This window comes from Sorex araneus, chromosome 1 (assembly GCF_027595985.1).
Source record: "Sorex araneus isolate mSorAra2 chromosome 1, mSorAra2.pri, whole genome shotgun sequence".
NCBI lineage: Eukaryota > Metazoa > Chordata > Mammalia > Eulipotyphla > Soricidae > Sorex > Sorex araneus.
Window position 1 is genome coordinate 173,740,069 of NC_073302.1, and position 18,458 is coordinate 173,758,526.

Genomic DNA, 18,458 nt, shown 5'->3' on the forward strand with positions numbered 1-18,458 from the left:
GAAGACATGTGCTCTTCCCACTTCTAGAGGAAGCCGGTGCACCACAAAATTATGGCTCCTGTGTGATGCACTGAGCCATTTTGCTGGACAGTTTATTTCAACTTAGAGACCACTAAGGTTTCTGACACTGTTTCTGAAGTGATAGGAGAGCAACAATAAGAAAAGTGGTCCGTGTCCTGATCCCTAAAGTTCTATAGAGGCTATCTAAACAAAAATCGTCAGCTGGGCCTATGGTGTATCAAGTGTGTCCAAGACTGGATCAAGTGTGCTTTCCCTATTGAGGAGCAGAAAACCGTCTTGAGAGTGTTGAAGGCACAAGCACAATCAGAAGGTAAAATAAAGTTTTTGTAAAATGGAAAAAAAATCCCCTCAGGTCAGCCACATGCTACGTGGTATGGCTGGCGATCCCAGCAACGCAGATGGTGCCCGAACCCTGCCGGAGTGACCCCCTAAGTGCAGAGCCAGGAGGAAATCCTGAGAACAGCCAGCTGTGCACAGGCACCCCCTCGAAAGTGGTGATGTGCACATTCATTGAGCTGAGGACTCTGGTGAAGTCTGTTAGAAGAGAGGGTTGTAGAGAACAGATACACAGCTGGATGTAAGCCAGTGAAATTTCTTTATTTCAAGGATAAAAACAGAACCTTACAAACACCAAGGTAGGAAATAAGTTAACTAGATGGAAAAAGTTCTGCAATCTCAATTTTTTAGCCATTTGAGAAAAAAATATGAACAATATTTTTACCCAAATTATGTTTAGCACGAAAGAAAAATTTTAAAGATTTAGAAAATATATCTCATATCCATCTTAGCTTTCCTAAAAAAAATTTAACTATTTGAGAACGTATTCTGTCAAACCAAATTAATATAAAGAATTGAAAAAACTCTATACTTAGATCTAAATAATTTGATATTGTGATGGTCAATATCATGTCAACTGCCCTAAAATTAATTCTGAATATTGAAAACAAATGATGTATTACTATGGAAGAGACTTTTGCCAGTACTTTAAGGTTCTTGCTGAATTTGTGTCAGTTTCTAAAATAGTCACTGCCATCACCGTGGCCATGCTACTACCCTGCAAAGTTCCTTCATTTTTCTTCTGCTGTCTTTTCCCTTTCTTATCCCTGTCTCTCAATCCCTCCGAGTATTTTTTGAGTAGCCCCAGTATCTCAAATTCCTGCCTCCTACAACGTATTTTCTAACCCTTTCCCAGGGTTAGAATCCCAGGAGTGGCTTCACAAACCCTTAAGTCAGTAAATCTATCAATGTCCTTAGTTAAAGAAAAGGACCTTCTGAGAATCTTAAGCAAACTCATTCCTTTTCTATGTAAGTACTGATTTACATAGTAACAACTGAGAGGGGTAGAGGGGCAGGCACAACTGTGCTCAGGGATCACTCCTGACAGTCTCCAGGAACCATGAGCTGCTGGGCCAGAACCCAGCTCAGGCACGGACAGGGGAAGCTCTCCACTCTCTGGACTCTCCCAGCCCCAGTCACTTTTGTGGGGGTCAAACCATTTACATCTGACTGCTTCCATTTGAGCCAGGGGTTTCTATTTTGGGGTTATATCTAGTTGTGCTCAGTACTTACTCTTGGCTCTGTGCTAGGGATCATTCCTAGCAGGGTTTGGAGGGTGCTGGAGGGGGAGGTGGGCGCTAGGAACTGAAAGCAGGTTGGCTGTGTCCAAGGCCCTACCTGCTGCTCCGGATTGACAAAGCAGGATTGTCATTTTTTCTTTGTAATTCTGTTCCAAATATATCATTGGTATTTAAATAAAATCATAGCCAATGTTCCTCTTTTGTTTAATACTTCTAACTTGGAATTACATGCTGACATAAATGCCTTTACCAATTTTGTTTTTCCATTCACCTCTGTAAGTATGCTTTTAATTTTGTGTATCTTTTGCTAATAATATACAGATACAGAATTTAACAACTCTACTCAGGATATTTAATAAGTTTATAATTTCATATTACTCTGCCCTTTTATGCTTCTTTGCAACTAATTAGGCCTCTTCAATTTCCCCAGTTCTTTGATGTTCAAGTATCTTTTTTTCTTTCTCCTATTGGTTTGGATGGGGTGACTACTAAATAGAAAATTTTCGTTTATATGTGAGCATGTAATCTTTTGGGTTGGGGCCTGCACAGTGGTGCTTAGATATCACTCCTGGGAGTGTTTTGGGGTGACATGTACTGGAGACTGAACCAGGGTCAGCCACATGCAAGGCAAACCCCTGTACTATTTCTCCAGCCCCAACTTAGCATACTTTAAGTTAAAAAGTATTAACATGGCCTAGTTAATACTAGGCCTAGACTAGACTAGGCCTGGACTAGAAAGCTTGCATGTTCTTAGATCTCACTTCCCTTTAACTGATTTCCTCTTTGGGTGGGAATATCTGGAATATAAGAGTAAAATTAAGCTTCGAATTATGATTTTTTCTTCCCTGGGGTGATTTTTGGTTTATACTTGGTGATGCTCCAGGAAGGGGGTCAAACTAGGGCTGGGCTAGTCTTGTGCAGGGAAAGCTCTTTAACCTGGTGCTGATGTGTAGCTCCAAATACTAACTCTCATTCAGCCCTGTTAGCTACCTAATATTCTAAGTGAACATCTTGTTTGAAACAACTTGCTGACTGTAATTTGAATCCAGATGATGACCGGAGAGCCTCGGGACAGTGCCAGACGGGCCTGAGCACCTCCATGCCCCAAAGAACTCATGGCCTTATATCTTCCCTCCTTTCTAATTTGTTATGTTTTTCCAGAAAAACACATTTAGCTGGTTTCAGAATTCTTTTGTACTTTTTTCAGAATTTAGTATTGCAATCAGAAGCCAGTCCACTTTACCATTTTTGGTATGCACTGTATTCCTTTATTCCCATGGATGTTCTTACAAAGTTTTCTGTTTGAAAAGAAAAAACCCAAGATGTATCTAAATCACGTTTTCTGTTAATTTAACATCCACGAAATAACATCCATGAGTGCCCCAAACACAGGAAAAACAGGTCTTGGAAGGGGCAGGGCTGAGGGAACACCAGAACTGGGGGCGCCTGGCCTCCACCTTGCTCTGTAGGAGGCTCCATCCCTGTTTCACCCCTTGCTCTCCTGGTTTTGAGTTTTAGCTTCATGCCAGTCACACTGCTGGGATCTTAACAGCACTCACAAACCTGAGATTTCCCTGTGGCTCTCACCTGACAGGGAGCAGCAGAGTCCATCTCCCATTCCCCTTGCCCCCGCCCACATCAGGCAACAGCGTCTCCAGTCACTGGCCAGCAGGGAATGAAGACTCACCAAGGGCGTCATCCAGTCCACGTTGAAACAGCCACAGGTGGGCAAGATTGGGTAACCTGGTTGCAGTGCTAGGAATAAAGGGAGATGGCCTGGATTCCAAAAGCATGGTGCAGGTGGGGCAGGAATGTTTGACATTGTTCTCAATAGTTATTTTTCTCTGATGCACTTTATATTCATTGGTCACCTTCACTAGTATACACTGTGTTGAGTATTTTTAATTTGAAAGAAGTGATAATCACAAAACCTAAAAAGTCACAAATGTTAATAAAGAGCTATCCTGAATATAAAGGAAAGAAAGTGTATTAGCACCAAGAGCAACAGTAAACACACGGAACATACAGGTTGAAAGAAGCATCAGTGACCTAACAAAAAACAGAATATAGTTTTACAGACTGTAGAACATAGTAGAATACAGGAAAGGAACTGTTGTTTAGTCTGTACGTTTCAACATTATAAAATAGTATTTTTAAGTTAGCATGAGAGATGCAGGTTTCTTACAAAAGAAGTTTATATATGCTATTTCACCTTTCACAACTTTTGCCATATTATTTGGTAAATTACCTGATGACTCAATTTAGCTCTTGGCAATTAACTTTTTGCATTTTTTTTGGCACTCTATTCTTTTGCTACCTTAGGAATCTGTGATGACAGATAATGTCATAGAGCGACTGGCTTCCATCCTTGGCAAGACTCATTTCTTCACTTAACCTGTGGTGACAACGTCATTTTATGCAATCAAGACAGTCTTGCTGGCCTTACAGTGCTGTCTAACTGTCTAATCTTTACCGACCATCTTTTATTGTTTCCCTCTTCAACTGTCCTTTGTAGCTTGTAGTCAACCCTCCAAAACAGTCTGATCAGCTGTAGTTGGTTGTTAAGTCACACACAGTGTTATTAACAGACAGGGAACTTTCCCTTTATCTAAAACAATTACTTTCTCATTAGAATTTCTTTTTCCTTTTTAATCTTGTCTGAATGTTGCAAACCCAGAACTGTTATTTGCTGAAATGCATGACGGTAACTGTTTCAGACAGTCAGTACCTTCAGAATTACTTCCTCATTAATTCTTGCCAGTCTACTACTGGGAATTAAGACAGACTGTGCCAAATATTTCCTATGAAATGAGAAGGAAATTTGTTAGTTTAAAGGTCTAGCTGTTGAATGGACAGAGAAACAGCCAGAACTGAAAGCATCACTCAAGGGGCTGAGTCAGAGGAACACTTCCCTTTTTCTGGAGTTTGGGCCGCACCCAGAGGTGCTCTGTGCTCAGGAATCACTCTTGGTGGTGCCAGGGACGCAAAGCAAAGGAATGGCCTAAATCTCTGTACTATCTGGCCCAGTAACTCTCAGTAACCCAGAACAGCAGTATCACATTCCCTGCAGATCTATTAAAATAGCATATTCTTTAACTCCATGGAAAGGCCAGAATCTAGGGTCATTTCCAATTGTCTTTTCTGTGTTTAAGCACTCCTCGGTCCAAATGCACTCTAGCTGGAAAACCACTTCAAGAGATTTTTTGTTGCAACTGAAAAAATAGAAACCTCCCTATTCCTCTTAGGCATCACAGCCCAGAACACTGAGCCCTGTGTGCATCTGTAACGAGTACAAAGGAAGCACTCAGTCTGGTATTACTGCAGCACCCTATGAAGGCAGAACTGAGATTTGCCCCTTGACTTAACTCAGAGCTATGACCTCTGTCCAGAGATGTCCAACAGTAGGCAGCGGCAGGCCCTCTCCCAGCGGCTGCCGTCAGGGGTTCCTGAGTTTCTGCATGTGGAAGGCACCTTCCCCTCATATCCACATTGAGTGTCTCTTGCCTTGTAAAGGCAACTGTATTCTGATTGAGCTACATCTCTTTCCATGAATGTATCTGAAGTGATTTATAAAAACTGACATGCAGCTAATTTATAAAAATAGAAAATCAGGATTAGAAGAGGAGGAAAGAAATATTACCTACATGCATGTATCATACCAACACCCATTACACCTGTTGGATAAGGCAATCCTTTAGAATATAAATAGAATAAATTATTCGTATTATTCACAAACTAGTTCATTCTAATAAAATTTGACAAAGATTTAAATCTAAATCTATTCCAAAGTAAACCAAGGAGTTTGAAAAACAGTACGGTGGAAAGAGTGTGGGTGCTGGGCTTGAACACCTGAGTTCTCAAAGCACTTTACTATATGTTAGCTTTAAAAATCAGCTTCAAACTTGTAAGTGATTAAGCACAGGTAAGGAGTATAGAATATACTCCACGATGTGACCTCAAGGTCCCAGGCAGACTTTCTTAGCCTCCCTTTCCAGTGACCCCTGACCTAAATAACGTTCATTTCCCCAAAGACAGACTGCATGAATTTAATCATTAAAAACAAATTTTCATTCATTAACACCTTTCTTACCTTCTAATCTTCTATAAGAATTTCTGGGAAAATCTATTTGTTAATAAGCTTATCAATCTGTCTTCCTTCACAAGGTGGATTCTCCCTCTGTGTGAGGAAGATACACAGACACACATGTCCCACAAAACTACTCATTAAACACAAAGTCTTCGGCAGGGTTTTTAAAAAATAGTCTTCTGAATAGCTTAAGGATTTTTTAACATTTAACTTTTAACATTTCATGTGACTTGCATTTCTGAGCATGGCAAAGTGCTGATTATATCTGGCAGCTGGAATTTGGCCGTAACATACCAGCTGATAAAAATGTTCATTCTACACCCAGCAGTACCAGGGAGAAGATGAAGTTGTACTCCAAGACAGGCTTGGAAGAGACTACAGCCCTAAGCATAATAGATGTTTTGAGTATAAAATTCTATTTAGGAAAACAAAGTCTATATATAAGCCCTAGTCCTGTGCTAGGCAGCTCCATGAATCTATTTCGTATCATCAATTCCAGTGGAACAAGGGGAAAAAAAAATCTAAGGGAAAAATATTTAACATAAAGAAGTGCTAATCACATATAAGAAAAACAAATTTCAGCAATGATTAAGTGCCAATGCATGGGGTTGTTAAATGCCAACAATCTCGCTCTCCTTTTTTTGTTACTGTAAGAGTAATTTTACTTTTTTTTCCCTTGGGTCACACCCAGTGATGGTCAGGGGTTACTCCTGGCTCTCCACTCAGGAATTACTCCTGGCAGTGCTTGGGGGACTATGTGGGATGCCGGGGATTGAACTCAGGTCGGCCGTGTGCAAGATAAATGCTCTACCCGCTGTACTATCGCTCTGGCCCCGAGGAATTTTACTTTTAATGCATAGAATTTGGAAAAAATTATATAAGGTTTTAAAAGAGATCTTTTGGACAATTATTAATACAAATGTAAAATAAGAACCTTCCAACAAATACCATTTCAGTAACAATGTACATACAGCAATAATTTATTCTGAAATGTTCATTTAGTCTCTGCTGAGACAAAACTTCTGTCTCATTAATAAGAGCAGCCTTCTCAACTCAAATACTAGAATATACAACAAGTTACGGCATAGCAAAAAAGTCTACCTACTTTCAGATAAAATCTAGTCCAGGTAAAATAGTTTCCATTCAATGTTTTACAGTTACACAGCATTTTTTGTTTTGAGCACAAAATAGTATGATTTGTTACACTGTACCTATCTAAATGCACATCAGATAACCACAGAACTGTTAATCATTACTTCTGAAATTGAACCACCAGTTTCATTCATGCACTAAAGCAAAGCAGGCTGAGTAAACTTGTTCATCGGGAACCATATTACTGTGAATTTCACAGCCACATGATTAATTATGATGTTAGATGGAATCATGAGGACTAAAACAATTTTTTTTGCATAAATACCATTTCTCCCTGATGTTAAGTTTAGTGAATTTAAATCTAGAAATGACTGATAACAGCAATATATCGTATCTTCTATCTGTAGTGTTATTTTAAGACAAGCAATAATTAAAGAATTATGGGACGGGATGCTATTTAAATACATGTAAAACATACTGTACAGATAAACTTGGCTTTACCATTTGCTTCCTACCAAGAGTGTCTTCCAAAATATGACCAGTGAATACAATTATACTATCAAATATGGCTTCCAGAACAGAACCTTCCAACAAGAATCAAACCTATTTACAAACATCTTTTACAGTTTCATTTGAAACAGAAATTCGACATAGCAGTTCAAGTGGACATAACGGTCATCTCCTTAGTGCCCTCCTCCAGCTCCTTCACACAGACGTCACAAGGTAAGACCCAGAATGGCGCTTAGGGCTCTGAGTACCACTGGATTCTGTACTGTCAGTTTTTGAATCTCGTTTCTTCGTGCTGTTGTTCACAGGGGTCGGGATCTGAGATGGCCGGGCTGAAGTGCTGTCTGCACTGCTTTTCCTTGGGCTGGGGTTGTAATTAAAAGGAGTTACTCTGGCAGCCACAGTCCCACTAGGTGAACTGTGTTTGCTCGAGCTGCTTGAACTGAAAGGGGTCCGCTCAGCTATAGCACTTTCACTGGTCTCAGATGCAAGAACAGAGTTACTCTGTCCTGGTTTCACCTCAGTTCCTTTCTGGTCTGGAGCGTCCACTTGCAGAAAGGAGTTCAGGCGGTTCTCTAGACCCACAGTACGTACAGGGACACTGCCGTTGCCCATGCTTTGTTTTCCCTGATTCTCTTTTGAGTCTTTAGTGTTTGGGTTTCCCTTTTCTGAAAAACTGTCAATCACTGGGGGAGTATTTCCTGTTGGAGACCTTCCAGATCTAGGGTTGTTGATGGGACAGTCCTCGATTCTCACCCAAACGTCCTCTGTTTTAGAAACGGCAGGTGCCATCTGATAAATTAGAGTCTTTGATTCAGCACCATTTGCAGCACCTGAGGAAGTGGTCTGAGAAGTACTATTTGTGGGAGAAATTTCACTTTCTTTTATTTTTCTCCACGTTCCTTTAGTGGATACTTGGCTTTCTTTAGCTGGTTTGGTGCTTGAAGAAAAGTTCATTTGTTTCTCATCTTCACTCTTTGCTTTCTCACTGGATTCTGATGAAGCAGAAAGAATTGAGGATGAGCTTCCAGTTCTTCTCCAAGTGCTTACTCTCGGAAGGGAGGATGAATGCTTGCTGTGCTCGCGTTTCCAGGTTCCAGACCTATTGATGGGCAGTCTGGAAGGACTCTCGGAGTGCGAGCGTGCTATGTCGTGGCGCTTGGCTGGCCTTCCGTCACTATACTCGATAGTGGGACTGAGATTTGGTGGGAGCTTCCTCCACCCACCAGCCTGAACAGAAGAATGTGCAGAGAGGGGCATGTCAGGAAGGGATGGGCTTAAAACTGGAGTCTGCGCCTGGGACCGAGTTGGGGAACCTGGTCTGGACGATGGTGAAAGGGATTCAAATGAAGCAGATTCCTCCAATTTTCTCCTTAGGGTTGGGCTAGGGGCTTCTTTGATGAAAGTTGACTGGCGTACTAAGACGGGCCTCTCTGACCTGTCAGATTCACTTCCACTTGATTTAGTTGAGGACATTCTAGAAAGTTCTACCTTTTTGTTGGATCCATTACTAGTACTCATCTGATTTAGTCCTTTGGAGGCTGATTCACTTCTTGGGATAGCACTGCCATTCTTGGATACGCCTGCTTGCTTAGTAAGGCTCTGCTGGCTCATTTGTCTCCCTGGGGGAGTATATAGCATCTTCCCAGAACCTGAGGACTTTGTTGAGGCAGTACTTGGGGATGATGTCCTTGGCAGTTGAGAGAATTTGTTAGGACTTATTCCATTTCTGCCAGGAGAAATCGAGTTTCTCCCTGGAGACTGCACAGGCCTGGAGAGTGGTGGCTGGGCAGGTCCTGCAGGAGTGGGCTCTCTGGAGCCTGACCTTGATGGTCTGCTTAGTGGCGGCTGGGCAGGTCCTGAAGGAGCAGGCTCTCTGGAGCCTGACCTTGATGGTCTGCTTAGTGGCGGCTGGGCAGATCTCGCAGGAGCAGGCTCTCTGGACCTTGACGGTGCTGCATTTGGTCCACCTGCCTGTGCGGTCAGCTTAGGAACTGGGCTTGAGTCTGACTTCCCTGGTGGCTTGGCTCCTCTTGGAGAAGTAGCAACTGTCTGACCTTCACTAGGACTCTTGGAGGACGTAGTCTTAACAGGTGGGCCTTTTTTAGAAACAGGACTAGTACTTGAAGAGCTATTTCGAACTCCAGGAATGTGAATCATTGTCCTACCTCGAGAGATTGAAGGCATATTTGTTTGCAGGGGCTGTTTAATTTGGCTTGAAACTTCTGAATGAGATCGAACTTTTCCAGTAATTAAACTTTTATAAACTTTTTTCCCTCCTTTAATTCCTTTATTTTCAGATTCTATTTTTTTAGTTTCCAGTGTACTTTTCTCCCCAGGTTTTAAAATCCGTGGGCCTTTATTGCTTGTAAAGGGTTTCTCCTCCTGGTCAGGTGTAAGATGAAATGGTGAGCCCAGAGAGATTCCTGATTTCAGTGACAGGATGGAGTCTGAGTCGGATGAAGCTTGTCTCGATAAGCAGGCAGCTGCAGCAGCCTGATGTAAACTACTCACTATAGAATTGGCGCCTTCCTGAATGGCTTTCCAATCAAAAGTCTCAGAATCAGGTGATAAGCCATGTTCTGAATCTGGTCTCTCTATATCTTTCAAATCAAGTGTCAAATCTTCTGCCAAAATGCCACCCATATTTCTGGGACTGTGCTTCTCATTATCACCCTTGGGTCGTGAAGGCTTTTTCTTCTTTGGCATTGCAGAACTTATACATTCCTGCAACAAGTCATCCTCAGAATCAATACTAAGGGAACTGAGAGAACTGTTTCTTGAGAAACAAACCGGGGTATCTTCAACATGAAATGACTTAGGGGCGTACCCTGATGCCTGAGGTTTACTTGGTTCTCCCTGTGAATCAGGGGTCTCTCTCTCTTTGATAGGCTCATTTTCTTTACTGTTATTGTTTTCTTGATCAATATCACTAAGAGAACTTAGAGAGGAATTTCGAGAAAAGCAAACTGGGGTATTTTCAATAGCAAAATTTTGTAATTTTTCATCAGTTGCTGCCCCTCTATCTTTGGACGACTGGGGAAAAGTAGATTGTTTTTGCAGTATGGGTTTAGACTGACCTCGATTTACTGGATGTTTTGTAACAGCTTGTGTCTTAGTAGTTGACTGCTGGTTTGAAGTTAGATCTGTGTGGACAGTAACTTTAGCTTCTGATTCCTTATTTTCCTTCCCCTTTTTTAGTTCAGCTCTTTCTCTGGAAAGGTCAACATCATCATCATCATCAAAATCTAGAGAACTCAGAGAATCATTTCGTGAAAAACAATATGGAGTTCCTTCAATAGGTGTGTAATGATGAGGTGAATCAAAAGCGAAACTTCCTCTGATTCGATCTTCATTGTTTGGTTGCTTATCATTGTAGTCCTTGGAATTATTTTTCAAGTTCTGTTTCTTTGGATCTTTGTTGTCAAGGAAAGTTCTTTCTGCGCTTAAATTACTTTTTGAGTCGACATTTTTTCTGACACGAGTCCTATATTCACTGTTTTGTGGCATAGGTTTAACTGGTGAAGTTGGTTTCTTTTTCTTACTATCTGCTAGATTTTTGTTAGTTCCAGATGAAGATATAGAGGCCTGTTGGACCTGGTCCATTATCTTTTTGACCCGGAAAGGCTTGTGGCTTTTTCCTTTGGGCATAGCAGAGTTAATGCATTCTGCAAGAATATCGCTTTCTTCTGCTTTACTGTCTTCTGATTCGGGTGTAGTGAGAGACGAGACCTTTCCTCTGTGGGCTTCATCTGTACTCCTGCCTTCGGTGGGAATGGTGTCTCGCTTCTCAGTCTCACCTACCTGTGGCCCTGCCCTAACTCCTTCTCCTGCAGCTAACTCATTTGGAGGGGATTCTATTGTTAGATCACTCAGAGATGTAGCTGTAGAAAAGTTGATAGGTGTCCCTTCGACACAATAGACTCGTGGCACATCATCTCCTGGTGTAAAGCTAACATGCTTTTGTGCTTGTAACCGGTTCTGTGACGGCAAAAGTTTGTACACAGGCAACTGACTTGGTTTCCGTGCCACAGGTGGAGGTAATTTTGAAGCAGTCTGGGATGGCTTTTTGACTTTGTGTGAAGATTTTGTTGGCATGGCAGAAATGATACATTCTTCTAGTATTTCAATATCATCATCATCAGAATCATCTAGAAGGTCTTTTTCAGAATCAGTAGGCTTCTCCATCTTCTTTTCCTGATTTTCATTTGATTCTTCAGGCTGCTCAGATTCTGTTTCATTCCCATTGTCATTTTCCTGAACTGGCGGCATTATTCTTAATTCCACATCTTTCTGAATAAATGGCTCATCAAGGCTCAGAGCACTCAGGCTGGATGAACACGAAAACCCATCTGGAGTACTTTCCGTAGCGAAATGCATCAAAGTATCAGCGTCTGGGAGGACCTGTACCCTCTGCACCGCAGCATGCACAGCAGCTTGTTTTGGCCCAGGCTTTTCAGCAGCAGGTATTTTGTTTTGAGGTACCTCTTGCTTGTTTGTAATTATCTGAGGAGGAGGCGGGGTTTTACTTCTGCTTGGTGGCATGGTTTGTCCAGGGCTATCTGGAAGGTCACTGGGGCTTATAATACCACTGACCATCCCACTGCAGGGTTCACTCTGAACAGAACTGGCAATAGAGCGACTCTCAAAACTATCCAGTGAGCTGACAGAGGTACATCTACTAAACATGAGTGGGGTCTCCTGCACATAGTGCTCCGGGGGACTTTTAGGTGTCTGGGCCCCACTTTTTGATGGAGATTTAGCTCCTGAAGAAAACTCTACAGCTTTGTGCCTGGTTGATTCAGCTGATAAACCAGAAGTCTGGAGTCTGCTTGACTTGGCTCGAATGTGCTGGGACACTGTGGGAACTTCAGTCACTGAATCTTCGGTTGACCTAGTGCCACTGTTTTCTTTAATTTCTGCTATCTGTAGAGTATTAGCAGAATCTGTTGGCTGTGTTGTCTGATCACATCCAATTTCATCTTCAGCTGAAGACAAAGATGATAATGAACTACACCTTGAAAAACATATTGGCGTATCTTCTACACAGTAAGTCTGTATTGTTTCTTGGTTAATAGAGGGAACTTTGCATGAGGCGGCTTTCTGAGTGTGGCCACTTCTGCTTTGTGCTGAACCTGGATGGAGTGGGTTCTGCCTCTGGGTACGAGATGAAGGTGTAGCAGCGCTCTCAGTGCTTGAAGAGACGTGTTCAGGGTTAGGGTTTGGGGCAGATGGACTCTTTGAGAAGGAAAAGGATGGTTTCTGTGAGGAAGGAATGTCTGTGGTATATTTTAGACTATAATCGATAGGCTGATCCACATGATGTTTTTCTTCATTATATTTGATACTGTAATTTGTTGCTCTCTCTTCTTCTTCACGCTGCTCTTCCTCAGAGTAGCGTTCACTGTAATTAGTTGGCTTATCGTCTTCATAGTCATCTTCTTGGCACAATGACTGGTTTACGTTCTGGTTGATGCCATGATTAGAACCTCCTCGGTTTGCTTCTGAACCATTGGCTCCCCTTGATCTATATGGGGAAACACATTCCTGCTGTCCAAAATGTGGTTGGAACTTGAGATGTTTATCATCAGTGGTCTCAGTATATAGAGGGTAAGTTGTGCTTTGAGTCCTGGGTTGTCTCTGCTCACTTTGTTTTATTTCATCTTCTAGAATATGTTTGGGTCTTGACCATCTCTCATTCTGCGAAGGACTCTGCCTTCCAGAATTCAACTGCTCATCTGAATATTTGAGGCTATAATTTATTGGTGTGTCTAGTTCTCCGTCATTATCATCCATGTGATTTGCACTGTGTATTTTATGAGCCAGGTCAGCTGGATATTGACCATAGCTGCAGAATTTACTTTCATCATCTTCAGAGTAGGACTCAATGGAAGGTTTCATTTGCCCTCTTTTACCATAACCATCACTACTACTGACACTATTTAGGCTATCATTTGAAGATCTCTTATATTCCAACTTGCTATAAGGCATTGGACATGTCCTATTTGAATTGTCTGACTTAGTGAAGTTGTAAGTGTTTGAGTGTGTGTGGGCAGTTGAGCTTCGTCTTAATGCATTTCTCTCATCTGTCCCACAATGTATTTCAGTAGCAGATCCAGAAGTTCTGTCTTCTTGGGAGCTATGGATGGCTGATACTTCTTCCATGACTTTGGCAATCTGGGCTGCAGTGGTGGAGATCTGCAAACCTCGCTTGGAAGAGGTTCCTGGGTTTTCTGTTGCTGGGTGGTAGTTGCCTAAACTAATTCCTCGTTCTCTCTCCAAACTCCTATCTTTTTCAGAACGGGAACTATCTAAACTTCCCCTTGATGAAGAGTTGGGCAACACTGTAGTGTTTAAATATGGTGAAAGAACAGTCATATTTCCAGTATTAAAACCATCTGACCTGTTATCATCATGTCGACTGGTGTCAAACACATAGTCCCCATAGCCACTCTGCTTATGCCTTTGCTTACTACGATGAGAAGCCTTGGGACTTAAATTGTCAATATTGTCAAATGTTTCTGATAAATGCTGAGCATCTAATTCTGCTTCCAGGGCCTTTTGTTTCCTAACATGAAGAGATGGCAAACTCGAACCAGGAGACATGATATTGGCATCCTTGTACTTTGCAGGTCTATTTGCCATGAGATTCCGTAAAGCTGCAGCACTTCCCATAGCAATCATTTTGTGCTTTGAATGAATGAGGTTCTTCAGCATGCTTACTGCCCCCATATCCCACAGTGCCTCCTGGTCTTTGGGATTTCGTGCTGAGAGATTCCACAGGGTTCCACAGGCATTACTGACTATTGTCAAACTGTGAGATTTTAAATGCTGTAATAATGTTTGCAGGCAGTTATTCTCTCTTAGGATTTGTCTGAAGTAAAAACAAAAGGTTGAAAAATTAAGGTCAAAATCTGTAGTCAAAACAGGAAATAAATTTAATCTAAAGATAATTCCTAAAACTTATTAACAAAGGACATGATATAATCACACATTACACTGTAAGTCCAAGATTTCCTCATCTTCTTCTGTTAGTTCGGTTAGTATTGTTTAAATTCTCAACTATCATAACAAATGACATAAATGTGTAATTCACTTAGAATTCTGAAATAACAGGTTTCAGAAAAAAAAAAAAGCTTTTAAACAATCTCTCTTTTTTGTTTTTTTCCTTGGCTTTTTTGGGTCATACCTGGTGATGCTGAGGGGTTACTGGCTCTGTACTCAGGAATCACACCTAGTAGTGCTGGGGAACCATATCGAACCCGGGTTGGTTGCGGCCAAGGCAAACTATATGATCGCTCTGACCCTAGTTTCAAAAATTTTTTACTGAGAAAATACATTTATTTTAGTTACATAGTGACAGAGATTCCCAACTTAATGTCTATAAATATATCACTAAATCTTAAGCTGGACAGAGACTTTGTGATCATTTATACATGGTGTCAAAATGCTGACCAAGACATTTTGGAAAAGACAAAACTAATCAATAGGGGCTGAACTGGTGGCACAGCCAGCCAGGCGCTTGTTCTGCACATGGTTGATCTGGGTTTGATCCCTGACATCATCTATGGTCCCCAGAGAACCATCAGGAGTAATTCCTGAGTGCAGAGCCAGAAGTAACCCCCAAGCAGTGTAGGGTGAGGCCCTAAAACAAGACAAACAAACAAAACCAAACAAACATAATAACTGATCAAAATTGATGAACAGAGCCCTAAGTTGTCAGGGAGTACAATGTAACCCCCCTGAATGCAGCAAACTGACTTTTCAGAGTCATCTTTTTGGCTTGCTCTGGTTGCGCTCCCGTTCCCCTTGACAAATGTTATCTGGCAAGTGGTATGTGTAGATCTTTTCCCCCTAAAACTAAAGTAAATGAGTTTTCAAAACACTTCATGGCAACTATAACGACTGGGAATCAGCAGAATAAATTTGGGGCTTAAAAAAGGTCTAGTCTGGGGCCAGAGCAATAGCACAGCGGGTAGGGTGTTTGCTTTGCATGTGGCCAACCCGGGTTCGATTCCCAGCATCCCATATGGTCCCCTGAGCACCGCCAGGAGTAATTCCTGAGTGTAGAGCCAGGAGTAACCCCTATGCACCGCTGGTAGTGACTTCCTCTCTCCCCCCAAAAAAGGCCTAGTCTGTTTAATGTATAGTAACTGAGATTAACGTTGCCATATTTAGCATTGGTGTCTGTGTCTAAATAAACGAAAACAAAACAAACATTGAAATAATGACTGATGGTGAGAGTGCAACAGGCTGTAACATGGCCTTCCCCCAGTGATACCAGCACACTCTCCTAAATTTCGGGATAGCTCCAAAGGCTTTGCATACCACAGAGGCAGGCTTACGGATTCCCTGAGAAGCACTGGAGGCACCCATAGCACCAAGCAGGGCCAGTAAATTTCAGAAAACAGACAATAAAAGGTGTCTCTCTGCACAGCAGAAAGGGCTACAAAGCTTAGAGTTTATCCTACAAAAAAAAAGTTTGTACATTCCTCACAGAGTCTAACACCATTTCATTAAATTAAATGGTGGTCAAAGAGAAAGTACAGGGGTTAAGGTGCTTGTCCTGGCAAACTCTTGCTTGATTCCTGTTGTCGATGGTCCCCCAAACACTACCTGGAGAGATCCCTTAGCGCAGATCGGGGAATGAATGGCCTCTGTGTACCACTGGATGTGCTCTCCCCCAAAGGCAGACTGGGGATAGATCCCTGGCATCTTATATGATCCCCCGAACTCCACCAGAAGTGATCCCTCAGCACAGAGCCAGGGTAAGTCCTGAGCACTGCCATGTTTCTCATAAACAAAAAATAAAAACAAAACAAAACAAAATAAATACACTGAGTAAACTGAGGATTATTATTAAGATGCATTTTCACTAAAATGAGAAATGTTGGACTGGAGCGATAGCAAAGTGGGTAGGGCGTTTGCCTTGCACGCAGCCGACCCGGGTTCGATCCCCAGCATCCCATATGGTCCCCTGAGCACTGCCAGGAGTAACTCCTGAGTGCAAAGCCAGGAGTAACCCCTGTGCATCGCTGGGCGAGACCCAAAAATAAAAAAAAAAAAAAAGAGAAATGTTGGTTCAAAACTTTATTAAATTATTGGGCCAGAGAGACAGTACAGAGGTAAGTCATTTGCCCTGCGTGCAGCTGACCAAGCAGCTCTGGTCCACACACTGCATATACTCCACAGCCACCACTGGGAGAAGTGCTTTAGCACAGAGCCAGGAGTTAGCTTGAGCACAGGTAGGTATGGCCCCCAAATCAAAACAAACAAAACTCCCAAAACCTCATACTATAACAGAAAAATACTTAAAATTTAGTCTTTATGGGATATGAATACTCCCCTAATTCATTTAAAACTAATGTAGACAACTGTGTTTACCTGTGGTCCTCATTTGTAGCTATCAAGCTGGACACGTTTCGTAATATTCCACCTCCACTTTCAATAATGGCTAACGTATTCGTCTGGCTCCTGTAGGTTAGAGTGCCGACCAAGAACGCCAGAGCTCCATCCACGGCACAGATGTCAGCTTTGTTCTCAGTGCAGTGTGCGGACAGGTTCCATAAGGCACTCAGCACACTTTTGAGGGTTGATTCCTATTGAAGGATCAGCACATTTATCATCTAACTAAAGCTGGATTTGTCTCATACTGTCTTAAGTTTAGTTCTATTAAGTACATCATTATTCTTGTTAATCTGCCCAGCTGCCCACCCCTCACTTGTAATGTATCTGGAACTACCCAATTAGAGTAACGTTCATAATACACCAAATGGAACTTAAGTCAGTGACGTCTCCAGGAAACAAGAGAGAATAGTATTAAGCCAACAACCTTTAAGAACTTTATGTGGCTAGGACACATATCTTAAAAGAGTTCATACTAGAATATGAACACATTATAAAACAGTAACATTTTCAGGATAATAGCAGCTAAATACTCCCAACTCTGTAAATATTGTTGTTGAAAGATTAATACTGCAGGAGTAAAAACAGAAAGACGCAAAGCAGCTGTACAATATAGCTGTCTAGCAAACATACATCATCTACTTATTACTCAAAGAGGTAACCACAAAACTTCCTGGAAAGCATATTAGGAAAACTCCAATTCCGTAAGAGTCCCCCAAGTAAAAATGAATTAAAAAACAAAATAAATAGTTCTTTAGGGTAGAAGTTGGCTTTCTTCTCAGGTAATTTAACATTTTGTTTTTTCTTTCTCTCAATCTAGATTGGAAATTATTAGTACAAATAATTTTGCTTTACCTCCAAACTGGTCGAAAACTTGCAAGACTGCATTGGTTTTTTCTGTTTAGATAATGAAAGCTAATTTGGACAATTAAAACAGGATTGTCACTCATACTTTAGTAAAATAAAATTTTGGGGGGAAAACCCCCAAAGCAAGCCAAAACAAAATAACACCAGGATATAACTCTAGAAACCTTGTTTTAAACCGAATCATTACATTTAGAACCAGTTTCTATTTGGCACAATTTTCTTCTCAACCTGTAAGTATTTTGGGGTCAGATATTTTAATAATTTTATGTTGAAGCAAAACAAATGTATATGTAGAAACAAAGAAGTCTTAAGTTTTCAGTAAACTGTAGGTACAGTGAAAGAAAATATTTAAGTTGTCAATTTATATAAACTCAAAATCCTTAACTCTGATAAAGTTGTAGAGGCACAAATATTGCTGAAATTATAACTCTATTTTTAAAACATCCTAATTTCTTTTATTTTTCTTTTTGGGTCACACCCGGTGATGCACAGGGGTCACTCCTGGCTCATGCACTCAGGAATCACCCCTGGCGGTGCTCAGGGGACCAATATGGGATGCTGGGTTTCGAACCCGGGTCTGCCGCATGCAAGGCAAACGCCCTACCTGCTGTGCTATCACTCCAGCCCCCCCAAAACATCCTAATTTCTAACAAATTGGTTTAACCTTGAAAAACAGTCCTGAAGCTATTTTGTAGAGCTCATTTATCTCACTTCAGTTTTAGAGCTCTAGTTCCTCAGCTCTTTCTAAACAGTATAGGTTCTGAAGTTAAAGAATTTCAGGTGGGACACACAAACAAATCTCAGACCTGAGCAACTTGCTGCAGAGATGGCTCTGGACTTTGTAATAGGCCATTTTCACTAAGCCACTCCAGATGGGGGCAGGTGCTGTCCCTCTGCCTTAT

At 41.5% G+C, this 18,458-nt stretch overlaps 1 protein-coding gene across 7 annotated transcripts in view; it reads right to left on the reverse strand.

Annotated features, from left to right (window-relative positions):
- Positions 1-597: 597 nt before the first annotated feature.
- The window catches only part of APC (APC regulator of WNT signaling pathway), a 146,302-nt gene continuing 128,441 nt past the window's right edge, over positions 598-18,458 (reverse strand). For all 7 annotated transcript variants that reach the window (XM_055123980.1, XM_055123982.1, XM_055123985.1 and 4 more), the window contains 2 exons: positions 16,669-16,883; positions 598-14,158 (listed from right to left, as the gene is read on the reverse strand). In XM_055123980.1, the coding sequence (XP_054979955.1) occupies positions 7,483-14,158; positions 16,669-16,883 (6,891 nt within the window). In that variant the 3' untranslated portion in view covers positions 598-7,482. The remainder of the gene's footprint in view (positions 14,159-16,668; positions 16,884-18,458) is intronic.